This window comes from Saccopteryx bilineata, chromosome 3 (genome assembly GCF_036850765.1).
Source record: "Saccopteryx bilineata isolate mSacBil1 chromosome 3, mSacBil1_pri_phased_curated, whole genome shotgun sequence".
Lineage (NCBI taxonomy): Eukaryota > Metazoa > Chordata > Mammalia > Chiroptera > Emballonuridae > Saccopteryx > Saccopteryx bilineata.
Genome location: NC_089492.1, coordinates 165,589,281 through 165,610,378, shown reverse-complemented (window position 1 = coordinate 165,610,378; position 21,098 = coordinate 165,589,281). Strand labels below are relative to the sequence as shown.

At 45.7% G+C, this 21,098-nt stretch overlaps 1 protein-coding gene across 3 annotated transcripts in view; it reads left to right on the top strand.

Moving 5' to 3' along the window:
- PTGFRN (prostaglandin F2 receptor inhibitor) overlaps positions 1-20,335 on the top strand; it is a 78,631-nt gene extending 58,296 nt beyond the window's left edge. For 2 of the 3 annotated variants that reach the window (XM_066268186.1, XM_066268185.1), the window contains 4 exons: positions 219-638; positions 9,667-9,774; positions 14,886-15,191; positions 16,923-20,335. In XM_066268186.1, the coding sequence (XP_066124283.1) occupies positions 219-638; positions 9,667-9,774; positions 14,886-15,191; positions 16,923-17,089 (1,001 nt within the window). In that variant the 3' untranslated portion in view covers positions 17,090-20,335. The remainder of the gene's footprint in view (positions 1-218; positions 639-9,666; positions 9,775-14,885; positions 15,192-16,922) is intronic. The other variant, XM_066268187.1, reaches the window with a different exon arrangement.
- Positions 20,336-21,098: the final 763 nt, after the last annotated feature.

Genomic DNA, 21,098 nt, shown 5'->3' with positions numbered 1-21,098 from the left:
TTTCACCCATTGATTCACTCTTCCCTCACACCTGATAAATCACTTCATACTACACTCCTTCATCCTGCGTGAGTTCCTTTCTGAGTTTCCAGATTGTCTGAAGTGCTGTTGTGGCACTTTGCAAATGAATTCCTAGTTCCTTGACATTGTTCTTTCAGATAGGTAGCCATCATAACTGATCCCAGTGGAAATCACCTGTTTCTGCTACCTCATTGCAGATTCCGTGCTTGTGGTGAAGGCGAGGCAGCCAAAGCCTTTCTTTGCTGCAGGAAATACATTTGAGATGACTTGCAAAGTGTCTTCCAAGAATATTAAGTCGCCGCGCTATTCGGTGCTCATCACGGCTGAGAAGCCTGTCGGGGACCTCTCCAGCCCCAACGAAACCAAGTACATCATCTCCCTGGACCAGGACTGTGTGGTGAGGCTGGAGAACTGGACAGACGCCTCACGGGTGGACGGCATTGTGTTGGAGAAAGTGCAGGAGGATGAGTTCCGTTATCGAATGTACCAGACTCAGGTGTCGGATGCAGGGCTGTACCGTTGCATGGTAACCGCCTGGTCTCCTGTCAGGGGCAGCCTGTGGCGAGAAGCAGCAACTAGTCTCTCCAATCCTATTGAGATAGACTTCCAGACCTCAGGTGAGCAGGGAAATCTGTGGAGTCATAGAGTGAGCTAGAGGAGACCCTAAGGTTTGGGTCCAGTGGCTTTGCTTTGTTTTTAACAGCTTTATTGAGATACTGTTCATATGTCATACAGTTTGCCCATTTGAAGTGTCTAGACCCTTTCCTGGCACCTGCTTGCAGAGATATGTAGCTTTTTTTCAGGTGATTCTCCAGTGTGGTCCATGAGCACCAACAGCTTCACCTGGGAACTTGATGGAAATGCAAATGCTGAGCCCCCCACAGACGACTGAACCATGCCCCTGAAGGGTGGGCACAACAGTCTGAGCCCCACCGCCCTCCTAGTGATTGTGGTGCAAGCCAGGGCTCCAGAACCACTGCCTGCTGCCCTGTGCCGGGGTTCTCCACCTCACACTCTGCAGGGTGTGGCCTGGATTTTTCTTCATTGTAGGGGCCTGTCCTGTGCTTCATAGGTAGGGTCACCAGATTAAATACAGGATGCCTAGTTCAACTTGAATTTCAGATGAACAACGCCGTTAATCTGATACAGATTTAACTGGGAGTCCTGGACTTGATTTGGCCACCTACCCACTTGTATTTTTATTTGCGAAAGCTGGCAACCCTGATTGTAAGATATTGAGCATTACTGGTCTCTGTCTACCAACAGCTGTGCCCCTGTAGTAATGACAATTAAAAATGTCTCCAGGCCCCATCTGGGTAGCTCAGTTGGTTAGTGTCTTCCTGATACGCCAAGGTGGCAGAATTCAATCTCTGGTCAGGGCACATACAAAAATGAACCAATGGATGCATCAGTAAGTGGAACAACAAATTGATGTTTCTCTCTCTTTCTCTCTTTCTCTGTCTTTCCCTCTTCTTCCTTCTCTCCCACCCTCTCTCCCGCCCCCTCCCTCTGCCCAGCTCTCCCCTTTCCTCTCTCTCTAAAATCAATTTTTTTAAAAATGTCTCCAATGTCCCTCCCTCCTCCCTCCACTCCAGCTCACCCCACCCCACCCACACACACAAAATGTATAACTCAATGGCTTTCATTATAGTCACAAAATTGTGCAGCTATCATGGCAATCAATTACAGAACTTTTTCATTACACCCCAGGGAAACCCCACACCCCTCAGCTGACATCCTTCAGTTCCACATCCTGCACCTCACAACCTGCTCTCCCCCAGCAAGCATTGGTCTGCTTTCCGTCCCTATATACATGCCTGTTCTGGACATTTTACATAATGGTCTTCCTGTCTGGCTTTCGCTTTCTCGTAATGTTTTCATGGGTCATTCATGGTGTCGCACGACAGGACTTCATTCCTTCTCATGACCGAAGAGCGTTTAGTCATGTGGACTGCCACATCTTGGTTATCCATTCATTAGCTAATGGCCATTAGAGTGTTTCCAGTTTTTGACAATTATGACTAATGCTGCTGTGAATGTTTGTGTATAATTTTTTGCATGAACATTATTACCCTCATTTTGACCCTCATTTTAAAAAATAAATAGCTATTTCAGAATCTTTAGGAAACATGGCAGAATATAAAGAGGAGAGAAGTGAGCCCCCAGAAAGGTTAAGTGACTTGCCAAAGGCTGGAAGATGCACAGATCAGGCCCCATTTGTATCCAGCCCCTTGGTTTTCACTGCAGCGGGTCCCTGGGACTAAGGGTAGTGGGCACTGTTTTAGGATCGGCTTATCAGCACAATGTTCCATACTGGGACTGAGCATCCCAATCTTATACTCAACCTTGCTTTTGGACTGGAAAAAGATGTCCTATCCATTTAGCTGAGCCTCCGGAGCTGCAGTGGTATAGAGGAATATATCTTTTAACCTGGTTTGTTAAGAATAATTATTAGTGGTGTTCATCTATGGGAACATTAATCAAAACAAGGACATTTTGCCTGACCTGTGGTGGCGCAGTGGATAACGCGTCGACCTGGAAATGCTGAGATCGCCGGTTCGAAACCCTGGGCTTGCCTGGTCAAGGCACATATGGGAGTTGATGCTTCCAGCTCCTCCCCCCTTCTCTCTCTTTGTCTCTCTGTCTCCCTCTCTCTCTCCTCTCTAAAAATGAATAAAAATAAAAAAAAACAAGGACATTTTTACGTCTATTGTGAATTGATTTTATCTTTGGTAAGTAAATTGTTTTTATTCTGTAAGGTAAGAAGGTTCACTTTTTTTAATGGCATAGATATATATTTTCAAATAGAAATATATTTTGTTCATCTCTCTAACTCATTAAGCTTCTCTGATGAGTCTATGTATGTATGTGTGTTTCAGCAGGTAAATGATTTAAAAGTCTCTGATCCACAATATTAGAATATCAAGGTGAAGGATCATCATTTGTTAGTTTTAATATACAGTGTTTTCACTAGATCTGCCCTGGGTTCCAGTTAGAGATTTCTGAATGTGTAATTCATACTCACCTATATCAACTCAGATACGTGGAGTGAAATAATCTTCAGCCATTTTTTAAACTCTAAGCCTTTATAGATTAATAAAAAGTAATATTGATTTAAGTCCTTAGATTTAGAAAACAGTGAAAACACAGTTCTTTTATTGTGTATCTTCTTGTTTGTTTTTTAATGACAGTTTTATTGAAATAGTTGACATATCATAAAGTTCACCATCTATAGTATCCAACTCAGTGGTTTTAGTACATTTATAGTTTACAACCACTACCACCATCTAATTCCAGCACTTGTTAATCACTCTAAGAAACTCTGTACCCATTAGTAGTCAATTCCATCTCCCCACCTCTGGCCCCTGGCAAACACTCATCTTTTAGTCTCTATAGATTTGCCTCTTCTGCACATTTCATCTGAATTGAGTCATTTATGTGGACCTTTGTGACTAGGTTCTTTCACTTGGCAAAATCTTTTTTTTAATTTATTTATTTATTTATTGCATTTACATAGATTCTATTGTCTCCCCGAATGTATCCCTCCTCCCCCGTATTCCTTTCCACATCTCTCTTACCCCCCTCCCAACCGCTCCCTCCCCCCTTCCCTTCAGGCAAAATCTTTTCAAGGTTCACCCATGTTATAGCATGTTGTCAGTACTTCATTCCTTTTTACAGGTAAATAATATTCCATCATATGGATATATCACATTTTATCTATTCATTCGTCTATTGATGAATGTTTTAGGTTGCTTCCACTTCAGGGATAGTTTGAATAGTGCTGACCTCAATGTTAGTGTACAAGTTTTTGTGTAGAGTAGTTTTCATTGCTTAGGAGGGATGCTGGGCCCCATGGTAACTCCATTTGGCTCGTGGATGGACTGCCAAACTATTTTCCAGAGCAGCCGTGTCATTTTACAGCAGAGTACAAGAATACTGATTTCTCTGTGTCCTCACTAACACCTATTCTCCATATTTTTTATTATCGCCAACTGTGTGGGTGCAAAGTAGTATTTCATTTTGGTTTTAATTTGCATTTTCCTAATGATTTGATGTTGAGCATCTTTTCATGTAGTTATTGGTCGTATATACAGGGTGGGCCAAAAGTTGGTTTCCAGTTCGTTTGGAAAATAATACTATAATAACTTATGAACAATAATATATAAGACTAAACTCTGTATTTCGCATACTCACAACTATAAACCTACTTCTCCCCCCCCCCCCCCCGTATATCTTCTCTGGAGAAATATCTATTTAAATAATTTGCCTATTTTAAAATTGAGTTATTTTTTATTGTTGAGTAGTAGAGATTTTCTTGTATCTAAAGTCTAGATACAAGTTTCTTAACAGATAATTTGAAATTATCTTCTCCCACTCTATGTGGGTAGTCTTTTTCACTTTCTTAATGTTGTCCCTTGAAGCATCCAAGTTTTTCATTTTGGTGATGTCCAGTTTCTTTTTTGAGTTAATTTTTGCATTTGGTCTGAGGAAGGGATTCAGTTTTATTCTCTTTCATGTGAATACCCAGCTGTCCCAGCACCATTTGTTGAAAAGTCTGTTCTTTTCCGCCATTGGCTTATCTTGGCACTCTTGTCAAAAATGATTTAACCATAAGTATTTTAAGGGTTTATTTCTGGACTCTCAATTCTCATATTGATCTCTATATCTGTTTCTATACTAGTAACACATTTGATTACTGTAGCTTTGTAGTACGTTTTGAAATTAAGAAGTGTGAGTCGTGCTTCTTGGTTCTTTTTTTGAGATTGCTCTGGCTATTCTGGGTCTGTTGCATTTCCATATGAATTTTAGGATCAGCCCATTAATTTCTGCCAAAAAGACAGCTGAAACTTTGATAGGGATTGTATTGAATCTGTAGATCAGTTTGGAGAGTATTGCCATTTCACAGTATTATCTTTCTTTCCATGAGCATGAGATGTCTTTTCATTTATTTAGGTCTTATTTAATTTCTGTCAATGATGTTTTATAGTTTTCATTGTACAAATCTCAAATTTCTTCCATTAAATTTATCCTAAATATTTTTTATGTTCTTATATATAGAATTGCTTTCTTAATTTTCTTTTCAGTTTGTCATAAGCCTATAGAAATGCAGCTGATTTTTGTATATTGATCTTGTATCTGCAACCTTGTGGAACTTGTTTATTAGTTGTAATAATTTTCCGGTTGATTCCTTAGGATTTTAAAAATAGAACATCATGCTGTCTGCAAATAAAGATATTTTTACTTTCTCCTTTCCAAAATGAATACTTTGTATTTCTTTTCTTGCCTAATTGCCTTGGCTAGAACCTCTAGTACAGTATTGAATAGTGGTGACTCAAATGGACATCTTTGTCTTGTTCCTGATCTTAGTGGGGTGGTGGGGGGAATGATCAGCTTTCACCATTAAGTATCATGGGAGCTGTGTGTTTTTCATAGATGCCCTTTACTGAGTTGAAGTTTCCTTTCCTTTGTAGTTTTAGTGTTTTTACCATGAAGAGGTGTTGGGTATTTCAGATGTTTATTCTGCATCTACTAAGATTCAGATTATGTGCTTTTTCTCTTATATTTGTGTATCTGTCTTACCATCTGTAGGAGTTTATTTCATCTTGTTTTACATTTCTTATTTAATGTTTCTTTAAAACTGCTTTGAGGAAAAGGGAAGATATAAAATCTTTTGTATTTCTGGATAAGGAATGAGTATTGAATTTATTTCTCAGTACTTTAAGTCCCAGCATAACAGAAAAAAATAGCACTGTAGCTTTCAAGATGAAGAGACTACCTAAGGTTTTTATTTTAATCCCTGAAATTGTCATAGCCAATTCCCAGTTTAAGAGAAGTTGCCATCTAATTCAGCATTCAGCACAATGCCATAGCCCTGAGAAACTCCCAGCAAGTATTGAAGAGCTGTCATGTATTAAAAATTAGTGGTGGCCTTGGCCATTTGGCTCAGCGGTACTGTCAGCCTTGCATGTGAATGTCCCAGGTTCGATTCCTGGTCAGGACACACAGGACAAGCGACTATCTGTTTCTCCACCCTCCTCCTCCTGTCTCTCTCTCTGTCCCCTTCCACCCACAACCATTGCTCGAATGATTTGAGCAGAGTTGGCCCCAGGTGCTGAGGATGGCTCCATGGCCTTGCTTCAGGTACTAAAATAGCTCGGTTGCCAAGCAGCGGAGCAGCAGGCCCCAGATGGGCAGAGCATTGCCCCATTGGGGGCTTGCTGGATGGATCCCAGTCGAGGCATATGCGGAGTATGTCTCTTTGCCTCCCTGCCTCTTACTTACTTAAATAAAAAATTTAGCACCATGCTGTCTGACACATAGGGCAAAGAGGTCCTTCCTGTTACCTGCCTTTCTGTCCCCTGGTTCCAGGGTATCTGCCTCTTGGTATAAGGACTATGTTTCCCAAGGGGTTTTACTGAGTCATGACTTTTACTGTCTGGGAAAAATATGGTATAAGTATAATGGTATTAAAGGTTCTGGCCTGTTAAAAGTTTTTGTGCTTAATAGAGAAAAATTTAAAATATAGCAAAGTAGAAAGAAGGAAAAGAGAATCAACTATAAACTTAATTTGTAGTCTATTTTCCTAGAATTTTTGTCTTGTATGTTGTCTTAATGACTCTGAGATCAGACTGTATACACAACTTTATGAGCTGCTTTTCCCCCACTTAACATTAGAAGGTAAGCATTTTCTGTATTATAACAAATTCTAGATAAATACAAACTTTAATGACTAACCCTAGTAGAATTTGGTTAACCCTCACCCTCGTGGTGGATATGCAGATGGTCTGCAGTTTTGGCTTTCACGAAAACACTGCTCTTAACAGCCTTTTTTCAGGGGCTGGAGTCGGATGATGGTTTGTGTCCATGTTTGTATTTAAAAGCCAAGTGGTCTGTGTACTCACAGACTAGGAATCAGGGGACACCGATGTTCACTGGTGTTCACATAAATTCTCTGTGCCTTGATCTGTCATCTTGAAGTTAACCAGACAAATCCCCTCACAAAAACAGCATTACCGCAGAAATTGTCCATAATAAAAATATTTCTAAGCCTAGGATAATGACCCACATTAACAGTGAGTTGTTGGTTTCATTAGAAGGAAACCACTGCTATGAATAGTGCACAATGAGGGCCTTCTCCCAGTCCCCGTCAGCGCAGTGAGCTGGAGCACAAGTACTCTGTTGTCCCCACGGCCATGGCCACTGTGGGGGTGGGGCGGTGAGGACCGTAACTTGTGGAAGGCATGTGGGGCTTTCTATGAAAAGAAAGGGAAATTTGTCCAAATTAGGAAAGTCTTTCCTGGCTGGTTCACATTAAGTAAATAAAAAACCTAAATCTGTTATGAGAATATCTTCATGTTTTATCAGTTTGCCTTCTCTTAGAAGGGGCCGGGAAGCCCCTTAAGATGGCTCTATTTTATAACTATTTCTAGTCAGAGAAAATAAATGGGGTCTTCACTGCTCACCTGTTCCCACAGATGGCCATATATGGCATGAAATCCCCCAGTTGTTACCGCCGAGCCAAGCCGAAGCAGCCGGCCCCATCCCTTCCCACGTCACTGCGATGGGCAGAGCTGGGCCAGGGTGGCGAGGCCCTGCGGAACCAGGACGAGAGCTCAGTTAGGTGAGGGACACGGTGTCCAGCAGTAGATAATAGGGGTCTTCTCTGCTTTTGTCCCTTCCTGTTTCCTGGGATTGCTGTTTTGCCCCCTGCTGGTTGATCTGAACTCTCCACCAGGCCCGCCAGGACTGCCTGACCTCACTAGGTTTCCGTACTTTCCAGCTGCCCTTTGCAGGTGGAGATGAGTAGCACAGGTCACTCACGTACTTGGTGTTAGGAACTCATGCTGAAATGAAAACACGGCCTTTTCCATTCTTTAAGGCCTTATTGGGTTGCACGAACCTCTCAGTCATTTCTTTCAGAAGTTTAAAAAGAAGTACTTTCTTCTTTCTGGCAATATGATTGAAAAGGTGGCAACACTTGCATTCTTAGCTTCTAGTTGTGCATTGCAACACCTTAGTTGTTCATTGATTGCTTTCTCATATGTGCCTTGACCGCGGGCCTTGAGCAGACCGAGTGACCCCTTGCTCCTGGGACTCAGGACCCTCCCCTCTCTGCTAAACTCACTTCCCGCCGCGCGAGTCTCTCCCTGCTGCCGTTCGCTCCGGGGAGCTGGGCAGCCCTCTCTGCGTTTCCACTTTTCCTACCAGTCTTGGTGTGGCTTCTTCAGTGTTCCTTGATTGAAGAGTCCTCTTAGTTTAGTCCAAAGTTGGTTTTTCCAGATGATAGTTCTTGAAATTAAGTTGTAATCCACTTTGATTCTGGGAGGTGGATGTTGGTACGTCTACCTACTCCAGCGCCATCTTGTCTTCTCCCCTGACCCCTTGCTCAAGCCAGCAACCTTGGGTCTAAGCTGGTGAGCTTTGCTCAAACCAAATGAGCCCATGCTCAAGCTGGCGACCTTGGGGTCTCGAACCTGGGTCCTCAGCATCCCAGTCCGACACTCTATCCTCTGCACCACCACCTAGTCAGGCCATTCTTAGCTTCTAGTGAGTTTCAGAATCAGTGCCCAGGGCCCTCTCTCTGCTTCTCAGGAAGCCCAAGGGAAATCCCATAACATTGGTATTCTGGGAGTTTCTTTAGGTTTACCTGTTCCTACATATTAGGAATTGGGTTAAGGTAAATGCTGGACTACTTTAGGATCAGGTTGGCTTAAAGCTATGTAATGCTGTCCCCCAAAAGGCTTAAAAAACAAATGTGCCTAACCCCTGTCTGTCTAAGAAGGGTGTGGGAGCCACAGATAATTCTCTTTATGTGTGTAAACTTTTTACTTTTTTATTTTGTTTTTCATATGTATGCTCATTACCTGACAATTCAAAACCTCAGAGGGAGTATTTCTGCCTTGCAGTGAGAGGTGGTCCTGTGGGAAATTAGCAAGGTGTGGGTAGGACCATCTTCCTGGCCTTTGAAAGTAGGAAAAGGGTCTTTTATAAAAATGGATATCAAGGAAGTGTTCTCAGAAAGGTGTGCAAGACACATCCTGTCTGATAGTTGTTTTAAGAACTATCCATGCCACCTCAGTTTCCCCAGCAGATTGGTGCCGTGCCTTCAGTGGCTTCCAGGATACATGCTGGAAGTGTTGTCATTGTTGGCATGTGTGTCTCCATACTGGATTCTAGCCTTCTAGCAACAAGTTCTGTCCCCAGCACCCAGCACAGTGAGGCTGCTCATTCCACCAGGACCAGAAGCGTCCCTGCGTTGGTCCTGATACCTCTGATCTCCACACCACCTGACCTGGAGGTGAATTGCAGGGAACCAGAAACAACCTGGGCCATGTCTGGGCAGGAACCTGAGGAGGCTTTCACACTCACTACAGCATGGCTGTTATCAGACAAGGTCCTGGACAGACCAGAAGCAAGTAATTGTTTATGAAATGTGCTATTTTGGTTGTCATCTTAGAATGAAGCTCGTTTGGATGTGCCTATACTCGTCTCTCTCAGTAGAAGAGAAGCAACCTTAGCACACCTTCTGTTTCGTGAGTTTCTAACCCCATTTCAAGGGAAGCGAGACTCGTTTAGATGGCCATGGCATATCAAGAATGGAACTTGAAAGTGTGAAAGAGAATAATGATAATCCCTTTCTTCCAGGTCCTGTATTTAATGCCTCCGTGTATTCAGACACACCGTCAGTCATCCGGGGAGATCTGATCAAATTGTTTTGTATTGTCACTGTCGAAGGAGCAGCCCTGGATCCAGGTACTTCTCCTCCACCCTTCCCCTTCCCCTTGCCCTTCCCCAGATGGCTTTTTGCATCATCCCCACTAAGTTTCATAGATGTAGAAGTCAAGGATTGGGTTGTCTGTTTATCCCCAAACTGGTCAACTAAGGACTTAGTTCTCAGTAGGTGTTTAATAAACATTTGTTGAATGGATGCATCTGTCTGTTAGATGAATTGGAAACACATCCAGCTATTGAATCTGTGTTGTCAGGGCAATGAGTGAGCCACTTCCAGGGCTGATTCAAGCTGGTGTGAACCCACCAGCAGAGTCATGCTCCTCACCTTTGTCTTTCATCCGCTTAATCGTGCAGGTATTTATTGTGATCCTTCTGTGCACGGGTCCTGTTCTAGATGTTGGGAGTAGAGCAGTGAACAAAACATTCCAAGTCTGCTCTCCGAGATCTTGCAGCCTAGTTAAGGAGACAGACAAAAAAGAAATCACCATATAATATCAAGTGGCAATGTTCTAGGAAGAAATACAGAAGAGAACAAATGAGTAGCAAGTGACCAGTGGGTGCTAGTGTAGATGAAATATTAGAAAATCTTTGTGAATTGTTTTCTGTACAGAAAATACTAGCATTGCCAACAGGATGCCAAAGAGTCGTGGACCATTAGTCTTACATCTTTTCTGCTTGGCCTCCTTCGTGACAGTTGATGTCCCTCTCTCACTTTTTAAGAGAACATTCAATGTAAACGCACTTAGGTGTTGGGTTGCTGAGCAGGCCTGTAGCCATGTCTGCCTTCTAAAGACCTCTTGGGCCTGACCTGTGGTGGCGCAGTGGATAAAGCGTTGACCTGGAAATGCTGAGGTCGCTGGTTCGAAACCCTGAGCTTGTCTGGTCAAGGCACGTATGGGGGTTGATGCTTCCAGCTCTTCCCCCCCATCTCTCTCTGTCTCTCCCTCTCCTCTCTAAAATTAATAAATAAAAAAAATTTTTTAAATTGTTAAAAAAAAAAATAAAGACCTCTTGGAGAAGCTGACCCACGGCTGGGGGCTGCCTGTCTCCTCTGCGTGTTTCCACCATGGGCGTCTTTGCACTGCCTATGCTGTCACAGGCAGAGAACTGTGGCCTCTGATAGGCCATTTTTGTACCTTAAAAAGGCCAATTTGGGCCCTGGCCGGTTGGCTCAGTGGTAGAGCGTCAGCCTAGCGTGCGGAGGACCCGGGTTCAATTCCCGGCCAGGGCACACAGGAGAAGCGCCCATTTGCTTCTACACCCCTCCGCCGCGCTTTCCTCTCTGTCTCTCTCTTCCCCTCCCGCAGCTAAGGCTCCATTGGAGCAAAGATGGCCCGGGCGCTGGGGATGGCTCTATGGCCTCTGCCTCAGGCGCTAGAGTGGCTCTGGTCGCAATATGGCGACGCCCAGGATGGGCAGAGCATCGCCCCCTGGTGGGCAGAGCGTCGCCCCTGGTGGGCGTGCCGGGTGGATCCCGGTCGGGCGCATGCGGGAGTCTGTCTGACTGTCTCTCCCTGTTTCCAGCTTCAGAAAAATGGGGGGAAAAAAAAAAAAAAAAAAACCAATTTGTATGGGTTTTGCAAAGTTCTTTGCAGTGAGCACTGGACGTATGGCCTGAGGGTAGAAGCTAGAAGCAGGTGTTGGTTCTATATTAAGAGGCAGATGATGAGCAAAAGGAGGGTGGCCTGCAGGGAACTGGTATGAGCCCCGTGCGTGGGGGGCCGGTCAGAGCTGGGGCCGAGGAGCAGAGTCCTGGATGGCCGCCACTCAAGGTCTGGCTCCCGCGGGCCCAGCAGTTGAAGGCTCAGGTGGCAGCCAGTTCAGAGTGGGTGGATGTTTTCTGTAAAGAACCCAGGTAGGGAGTATTTTTGGCTCTGTGGGCCAGATGGTCTCTGCAGCAACTACTGTGTGGTGTATAAAAGCAGAAGAATGTAAGCCGCGGGCATGGCTGTGTCCAGGAAACTGCTTACAGAAATGTGCTGGGCCGGATTGAGCCTGCAGGCTAGTGTTTATGACCCCTGGACCACATGAGTGATACTACAGTTGCCTCTCTTAGGGAGCGCAAACACGGTTGAGCTGTAGCGGCAGGAAAAAAGGGTGTGGAAGATGTAAGAAAAGGAAAAGGCAGAAACTGATCCAAACCAGCAGAGGCAGTTGGCTCTGTTCTGGGGGTAAGGAGAGAGGAGCCTGGGTCCTGACTGAGCTGCCCCTGCCGTCCTATGCCGCTTAACGACCAGGGTGTGTTTGGAGAAGCACATCATTAGGCAGTTTTGTCATCATGCAAACATCATTGGGTGCACTTACACAAACCCAGGTGATACAGCTACTGGTATAACTGTCAGTCGGTGCTTTCACACCGCTGCGGCACAACAGGCTTGTGTTCACCAGCATCCCCACAAACACGTGACTCACATGTGTGATGAGACTGTGACGTCGCTGGGTGGTGGGAAGTTTTCAGCTCTATTATAATGTGATGGGACCACCGTCATATGTGTGGTCTTGTCACCGACCCAGTCATCAGTATGCTGCATGTGACTGGAATACGTCTGAGGTGCAGAGGATTGAGGACACAAAGTAGGATTCACAAATGAGAATGGAGGTAAACATTGAAAAAGACTGCTGGAAAAGGAGAGGGAAATCCTTTCCAAAAGTTGAAACAGGATAGTAAGTACCATTTATACCTTTAAAGCTCTTTTGTGATATATATATACAAATGAAATCATTTAAATGCACTTTCTCAGTAAATTAATAGGTCACCAGTTGTGCCCTTAATATAACAAATCTTTTCCTCCAGAGTAATTGTTAAATCTCTAGGTGGCTATTATCTTGCAGATCACAATCTTCTAAAACTTTGCCCTTTGGACTGTGTGGGTGGAAGATTCTGAATAATTAAACACAGGTTGTAATTTAGTTTGTCCTCACGCATCTGGGCTGTGAAGGAATTCTCTTTTGGAAAGGACAGGTCTCATAAGAGGGCCAGGTTGGTGCCAAGCCACACCTGTGCCAAGGTGGGAGGAGGGGTGTGAGCAGGTGGTGGCCATTTAGAGGGAATGTCTTAGATCAGGTCCTCTTGGCGCAACACCTGAGACAGGCCTGTGCGTCATGAAGTCATGAATTGAATGTATGCTCTTGGGAGAAAACCGTGCGGAAGTGAGGGACTCCAGATAGAGCTGGGAAAGAAGCCAGGCTGAGATGGGGATTCAGAACAAGGCTACCTCCCCAGGGAGCTCTGGGGAGTGGGTTGCATGAAAGTATGAGCTTGAGGGAAAGGGCCAGGCTCTTACGTCCCCTCCTTGTCCATAGGCTGAATGACTGGGGTGTGACGATGTTTCTTAATCTCCAGGAGGTGGCTTCTGTCAGCTAAGGCCAGTCCTCTGGAGGACAGGACAGGGCACCCAGAGCCCCTGCTGCAGGTGGTAACCCCCCTCTCAGCACCTAGTTGTAGAGTTCTAGGTCGAACTGTGGTGAGAAGAATGTTGTTCATGGTGACCATCTCTATTGAGCACTTACTGCGTTCCAGGTGCTGTTCTTAGCATTCTATAAAGATAATTGTGTTGACCATGGTGATGTCATTTTTATTTGACAGATAAGGAAACTAAGTCACAGTGAATTTAAGTGACTCACCAAATTACAAGGCTAGTAAGTGCTAATAAGTGCTGGGAGTCCAGCAGGGTAGCCTGGCCCTGAAACCTGGCCACCACACTATAAGGTGCAGTGGGACTGGGGTTAGAATCAGGGCACAGGCCATGGGGATGCAGTGTGACTTTTTGCCTTTAGTAACCCCCCAGCACCTGCAGGTTATAGCAGCACTGAGCTAGAATTTTCATGCATGATAGCGATCCAGGTACTCACTCTGCTCTGACACCATGAGGTGTGAGAACGGTGACAACACTCCCTCTGCCCCCAGGGAATTGGTCTTCTTGGCAAGGGATGACCTATCCACAGGAAACAATCGTGTTTTCTGCTCACGTGCCACAGTTAAGTTGGTAGGGAGGTAATGAAGGTATTTTGAGGATCAGAGTAGAGAGCTGTCATCCTGTAGGTAGAGCTGGGATTTTCCATGGCCCTTAACATTTTTAGAGTGAGTTGAAAAGGAATTATCATTTGGATAGTTTTGTAGAAATTGTTGCAAGCATCTGTTTATAATTCATTTGCCTTACGATGTGGTTTTTGAGGTTAGTATGTGTAGTTTTACTAAATGAGTGTTACTTTGTTTAACCAAAATTGTGTTACTTAACATTTACTTAGAAAGCCTTGTCAAGGGAACTTCAGATAAAACACTGTTTGTGGCATTACAGTCCTCTCTTGTCTGCTGGGTGCATCTCAGACCTGACACAATTGATACCAGTAGGTAACAGTCAACAGAAGAGGTTAAGGGCTCACGGCGGACACTTTCTTTTCACATTCTGTGAGAATTACAACTTGTGCCAATGTCTTCTTTCTCTAATGCCCATATTAATTTATTTGAGGCTGTTAGACTTAATTTTGCAGCATCCTTTACGATTCAGCAGCAGTCTTCTCTGGGCTGTTAAAACTGCTCAATTTTCTCAGCTTGACATATTTTCCTCTGGTTCTGAACTTAAGCACTTTTGCAGGGGGGAAGAGACCACAGCAAACAGTGAAACTGGAACGGTTTGCCATTCTAAATTCTGTGTGACTCACTTGATGTGCCTTTTGTTCTTTACGACTTTTGTGTCCTTCCTGCCTTGGGTGCTTCTGCCCAAAATGTCAAAGGACCTGCTTACTTTGGGAGACAGAGTATGTGATGTCACCACGTATCAGCTTTTTGTCCCATGTTCTCTGTAGGAGACACTTTGAGGTCTGACTCTGCTTCCCGTGCTCCTTAGTCTGGGTGGTGGCAGCGACATGGCTAAGAGGGGGGACCCTGGGGCTAGACTTCCGGGGTTAAAACACATACTCCACTACACCCTGGCTGTGACCTCACAGGTGTTGTTCCTGCCATAGGGTGTGGAATGTGATAGTACCTTCATCTCAGGGTTGGTGTGAGGACTTGGTGAGACCTAAGGTAGGTAGAGCAGTGCTGGCCCATCGTCAGCTGACATGTGTGTGAGCCATACATTATATTTCTGCCCACTGCACTGACCCCAGGGTTTTGGCTTGGTGACCTATAGATGACATGGCCTTCGATGTGTCCTGGTTTGTGGTGCACTCCTTCGGCCTGGACAAGGCCCCCGTCCTCCTGTCTTCCCTGGACCGGAAGGGGATTGTGAACACGGCCCAGAGGGACTGGAAGAGCGACCTCAGCCTGGAGCGCACGAGTGTGCTGGAGTTCTTGCTGCAAGTGCACGGTTCTGAGGACCAGGACTTCGGCAACTACTACTGTTCCGTGACTCCCTGGGTGAAGTCACCAACAGGTTCCTGGCAGAAGGAGGCAGAGATCTACTCTAAGCCCATCTTTGTAACTGTGAAGATGGATGGTAAGAGTGACACTCACATCCTGCTCTGGGGGTTTGGGGACTGTCATCTCTCTGCTGTACTGCCACAGACAGAGGCCTGGTTTCCTCTCGGCCTGGCCGGGGCCTGGACTGCAAGAGCACAGCGGTGCTCTGTTTGCCCAGCTTTGAGGTCGTGTGCATTCTGTTAGTCCTGTACGAATTCACCGTGCCAGGCCAAGCCAGAGAATGGGGTCGAGAGCTCAGGTTCCGGACACTCTGGCGCCCGTCTTCATTTCTCCTTTTGGAAATAGGAGGCTTTTCCTGGTGTGTCACTAGCATGGAGGGGTTCTTCGTGGAATCTCAAGATGAGAGGGGGCGCTCCTGGCCCTTTGGCCCATGCTGACCGCCAGGGTCAGCCTAATTAGGTGCTCAGAGCAGAGACAGCAGTGCCTTTGTTAATGAGAAATGTCTTCTCTGGGAAATGGTTCAGGGTAAACATACATTGAAAAAAACTCTGGCTGCATGGGGCATGGGGGAGGGGCAGGATGCAGTAGAGCAGTGGTCCCCAACCCCAGGCCGTGGACCAGTACCAGTCCGTGGGCCATTTGGTACCAATCCGCAGAGAAAAAATAAATAACTTACATTGTTTTCATTTTATTTATATTTAAGTCTGAACAATGTTTTATTTTTAAAAAATGACCAGATTCCCTCTGTTACATCCATCTAAGACTTACTCTTGACGCTTGTCTCGGTCACGTGATACATTTATCCGTCCCACCCTAAAGGCCGGTCCGTGAAAATATTTTCTGACATTAAACCGGTCCGTGGCCCAAAAAAGGTTGGGGACCACTGCAGTAGAGGGTGTTATATTGAGTGGGACACTTGAAACCATGTCGACATAATAAATTAAAAATAAAAATTTTGAATTTTAAAAAAGAGAGAAAAGCTCCAGGGCGCCTCTGAGCATTAGTAGGCGACTTTAAATACGTTTCCCCCGTGATATTGTCAGTTTGGGGGAGACTGGACTTGAACCCCAGCTCTTCCACAGGTGACTCAGCCCTACTGACCCTTGATTCTCTCTCTTGTCAAATGGGATAATAACCTTTCCTAGGGTGGTGGTGACAGTGCAGCCATAGTTATTGTCAGGCTGCTCTCCCAGTGCCAGCATCCAGCTAAGGAGAGTTGGTACTTCTGTGGGAAGGGGACGTGGGATATGGGGGACCCAAATAATGGATGTGCATTCCTGACACTTGCACCATATTTGCATCTTAGAAATTCTTCCCTTGAAGTGGCTCCCTATGAACACTCAGATCTACCAAACAAGTAGGGGAGCGAGCATTCACTTTGCTAGATAATTTACTATAGTGTTGCTTAAAATAACTCCCCAGTACACTTCAGTCATTTTATGCATAGAATTGATTTATGTACAAATTTCTTTTTTTTTTAAGGAGGCATCTGCTGTAGAGTGTGCAGTACCCTTCTGCTGACTTTTAAAACTCCATCTCCTGCCAAAACACTAAAAAGCAAATTGACATTCCAAAACATGGAATGAAATCATTTGTCTATTTCGCTCCCATCGAATTGAGTAGGGAGACATTTGTTCATTTTTTGGACAAATAGGGCTGATCTGCTCCTGTCAAAAGCACTGTGCTCGGGGCTGGAGACGGGGTGACTGAGGTCTGAGGGCTCCAGTGGGCAGACGGGGTGGGGGTCTTCCCTGCGGCCACCCCCTGGCATCACTAACCCGGCTTGCCTTTACTGCCCCCCTCCCAGTGCTGAACGCCTTCAAGTACCCACTGCTGATTGGTGTCGGTCTGTCCACTGTCATCGGGCTCCTGTCCTGCCTCATCGGCTACTGCAGCTCCCACTGGTGTTGTAAGAAGGAAGTCCAGGAGACCCGGCGTGAGCGCCGCAGGCTCATGTCCATGGAAATGGACTAGGCCGGCGCCCGGCCACAGCAGCAACCAGGGGACAACCTTGGAGCGATTGGGCGAGAAGAGGACGGTGATATTTTAACATGAATTGTGTTACACTAAAACCCAGTCCTCTTGAATCTCAGGTGGGACTTGGCGCTCTTTCCCTCTGCATGTCAAGTTCTGAGCGCAGACACGTTTACCAGCACACAGCTTTTCTTCCCACGGCACCTTCTGAGGACAGTCGAGTGTGTCTCTTCCCAGCTGCGGCTTTTTAATGGTTAACCTCTGTCTAATTTTTTTCTCCTACTGGTTTATAGATCTCTGACTTGTGTGTGTTCATAGCGTTCGTTCCGAGGGGTTGCGGTGAGGATGGGGTGACGGCATTTGGAGTTCTCTGTCCTGGGTGAGAGCCAGCTTCAGGGTTGGAGGCGGGGGTCAGGAGAGCGGCCCGCATCGCCCTCTGCACTGCCCCAGAGACGATTCAGACCTCTGCCAAAGGCCAACGTGTGGCTTTTACTATCTGGCCTCACGCCCTATTTTCAGGATTTAGACCACATTTTAATTGAAACTTGCAGCATATAACTTCTTATCGAGCCCAAACGCATATTTTGTTTTTTTTCTTCTCTGCCCCCCCCCCCCCCCGCCATTTCTTTGCTCTTTGCTTTTTGCAAGCGTGCTGGAAAGGCAGTCCTGGAATCTAGAGTCTGGCTCTCCACCGAGCACCTTATCTTGCCACCTTAGCCTTAAGAATGAATATGAAGAAAAATACACAGCCACCTCTGTCCAGGGCAGTAAGAAGGTCTGCAAGGAAGAAGAGGCTGGGGACAGGGGAAGGAACAGACGTTCCAATAGTGCGGAGGCCACTGGGCTCGAGGAGCCCCAGGGAGTGGAAGGCGGATCCTGAGAGCTAGGTTTCTGCAGCTCATGTCGGGAGGGTCAATGGTGCCAGGGGTATGTTGAGTGGAAGAAACCATCTCCACTTCTCAGTCCTGTCTGCAGGAGGCCAAGGCCTTGGACACCAAGGGACAGCCAGGAGGACCCACAGATACCCCCCGTTCTTCACAGGCTGCTTGGTCTCCTTAATGGGAAGGACGATTACTGCATGTGAGACTGGTGACTTCATGGGGTCAGAAATTGCCTGGGAGAACCATGTGTTTTCTCTGACCTTTCAGTCCTTAGGGGCTTTGTAAGACCCCCTGCACGGGGTTAGTGAGGAAGGATAGACTTTGTGGGATGTTTGCTTTCCTGTTAGGGGCGTGAAGGAAACCCAGCAGTTTATTGAAATGTGAACAGCCTACAAAACCGATGTGAGAGCAGTCTGTTTAGCCCGACTGCTCGTACCAGGAGTAGGACAATGGACCAAAAGAGATCTTCCACTCTCGAGGTGTCTGGGCCCCCCGCACGGTGCTGGCCTTTTGGAAGCACCCCCATGGGGCTGTCTGGGGCTCACAGGTGACTCATGCCCCACATTGCACTCCTCTGTGCTGCTATTGTAGCTCTGAAGGATCTAACACTCGCCTGTCTTCCAAAGGGGGAAAAAAGACGCATTTGTGTGGAGCAATAAAGCAATACAAAACGATGGCCATTCATCCTGGCTCACCACGCCCCCTCCACTTCCCTCACGCTGCTGCCCACAACTCCTTCCGCACTTATCACTAAGTCGCACCCATGAGGCTGATTGCCACTCAGTGTTTTCTCTTTGGTTTGACCACAAAGAGGAGTGCTCATGTGATAGGAACGAGATCCTGCAGTAATGGGAGCAGCACAGATGACTCCAGGTGCAAATGGAATTGGGAAGGTGGGCAGCATTTGTGACTTAAGGAAGAAGAGAAGGCCTGGACAGCACTAGAGCCAGGACTTTCTCCGTGTCGTTCCAAAGGAGGCGGGTCACAGGTGACCGTACAAACCAGGATTAAAGAGAGAACACATAAACAGGTGCTATGTTAGGAGCAGCCAGTACCCTTGAACCCTGGCAGTGATCACACTTACTAGAAGATTTAGGATTGTTGTAGCACAGGCCCTTCTTGGTAAGAAGAAAGGGTACTTAGCTTGGGATGTGACTGGGTGGCCCCAGGTGTATGTGAAACCAAACATGGGTCACACCAGACACTCAGTAGTAGTAAAGGTGACTTGTGCTCACACAATGTACCTTGCCCTTTCCAACTGCTCTTGTAGTTCCAGGTGGGGGTTGTTAAGGCATTGACTCCAGCCCTGCCTTTTGTCCACGGGGCTGGCCAAACTGCCAGTCGCCTGGAGTCTAGTCCTAAAGGGAAAATCCCAGGGTGTTGTACCAAGGACCTCGTTCTTTCCAGGGATGTAAGCGTGCCAGGAATGTGTGTCCTTTTAAACGTGTGAGGGACACTCAAGTTGCACCAAATTGAGCTGCCACAAAGTACTTCTGGAGGAGGTTCCCAGAAGCACTGGGCTGAGTGGAGGAAGGACATAGCCACGACTCACATGTGTGAATTTACACAGGTGACATTGCACTTCTGAACAAAAAGAAACTATCAAATATTTGGGTATTTTTCCTAATCATAAAGTATCCCCAGAAAGAACTTAAGCTATGTTCAGATAGGAGCGTCAAAATTACTTTCAATTGTTTACAATGTTTACATACATTTTACACTTTTTAAAAAGAAAAAGAATGCAAACTCTGACATTTTTAGCAACTTTTCAGATTGTTCACAGGACAGTGGAACTCTGACTCACCAGCTGGATTTAAATCTTAATTTAGAAATATATTTATTTGTCTTTTCTCCCCTGCTATCCATGTGGCTTTCCCGAGATCTGATGAAGGAGGTCCCTCTTGCCCAGACCCCTGTCTGTTTCCCTGGTGGCTCTTGCTTCTTGCTTTGCAGACTGCCTGCAGCCATGATTTTGTCACTGGCATCTGTGAGCCAAAGACTGAGCCTTTGTGGCGGGAATAATAAGCAATACTACACAATTTGCTACTTTCAGAAAACTTTTTTAGCTTCACTGATGACAACAGAGGAAGAAGGAAACTGGGATTTGGGTAAGTTCTCTTCCGCTGTTTGACCAAATTCTCAGTGATAACTATTGTGTGCAGATCACTAGGAGAAAAAAAGTTGGCTTTCTTTTGTAGTGGGCACATAGGATCTGCCGGATTTTACGTAGACAAAGGGGGGGTCTTGTGTATTTTTGTCCATATCCAATGTTATATGAACTAATTGTGCTGTTTTATACTGTGACCACAAATATTATGCAGTGCACCATTTGTTTTTTATTTCATTAAAGGAAATTTAATTTAAATGGAAGTTGTGTGAGGAATGTGATGTTGGCCTCTGTCATCCTTTTATCTTTTCTGCATGAGGGATTATGGCTAAATTCCAATTGTTGTGTTAGCACCTTCTGATCTGTTTGAATCCTATGACAGCAGCATAGATTTTCACCAAAGATAAAGGAATACATGGATTTCATGGGATCGATACTGAGCTTCCCAAAAAGCTGAAAGGTGAGGGCCAGACACGGAGAAAGGTCTCTTGGTCATTTGGTGCATTCTCATGACCTTACAGGTTTCTGTGAGGAAAGAGAAGTTTGATGTAGTTCCTCTGCAGATCAGGAAGCCAGTACCAAAGTTCTGTGACCATATTGTGACTGGAACAGAGTGGTTTTCTGACTCATCCTCCAGTCTGGCACCAAACCACCCCAGAAGGTGCTGGCCCTGTAATATAAAAACAGTGCTATTTCCCCAGCCACTGGCTCCAAGGGCCCGGATAAGAAGGAGCCCGGGGGGCCCCTGTGGTAGACTGCAAGTGGCAAAAAGCCTTTGTAAACTCGAGGCCTAGCAAAGGCTAAGTTTTCCACCCCCCCACCTCCATATTGGCTATGAAGCTAAGTATTTGCACTCATCCCATAGCCCCACTTCACTTGCTTGCTTAAGTTGCTAGAAGCAATTTACATGCCCTTTCTCTCACCCTTTGTTTGTTCAGATGTTGGTTGATTTCACTTATGCATGGTGGGGGGATTCGTTTATGCCTTGAGAGAGTTCCTGTTTTTGCCTCAGATGTGTGAC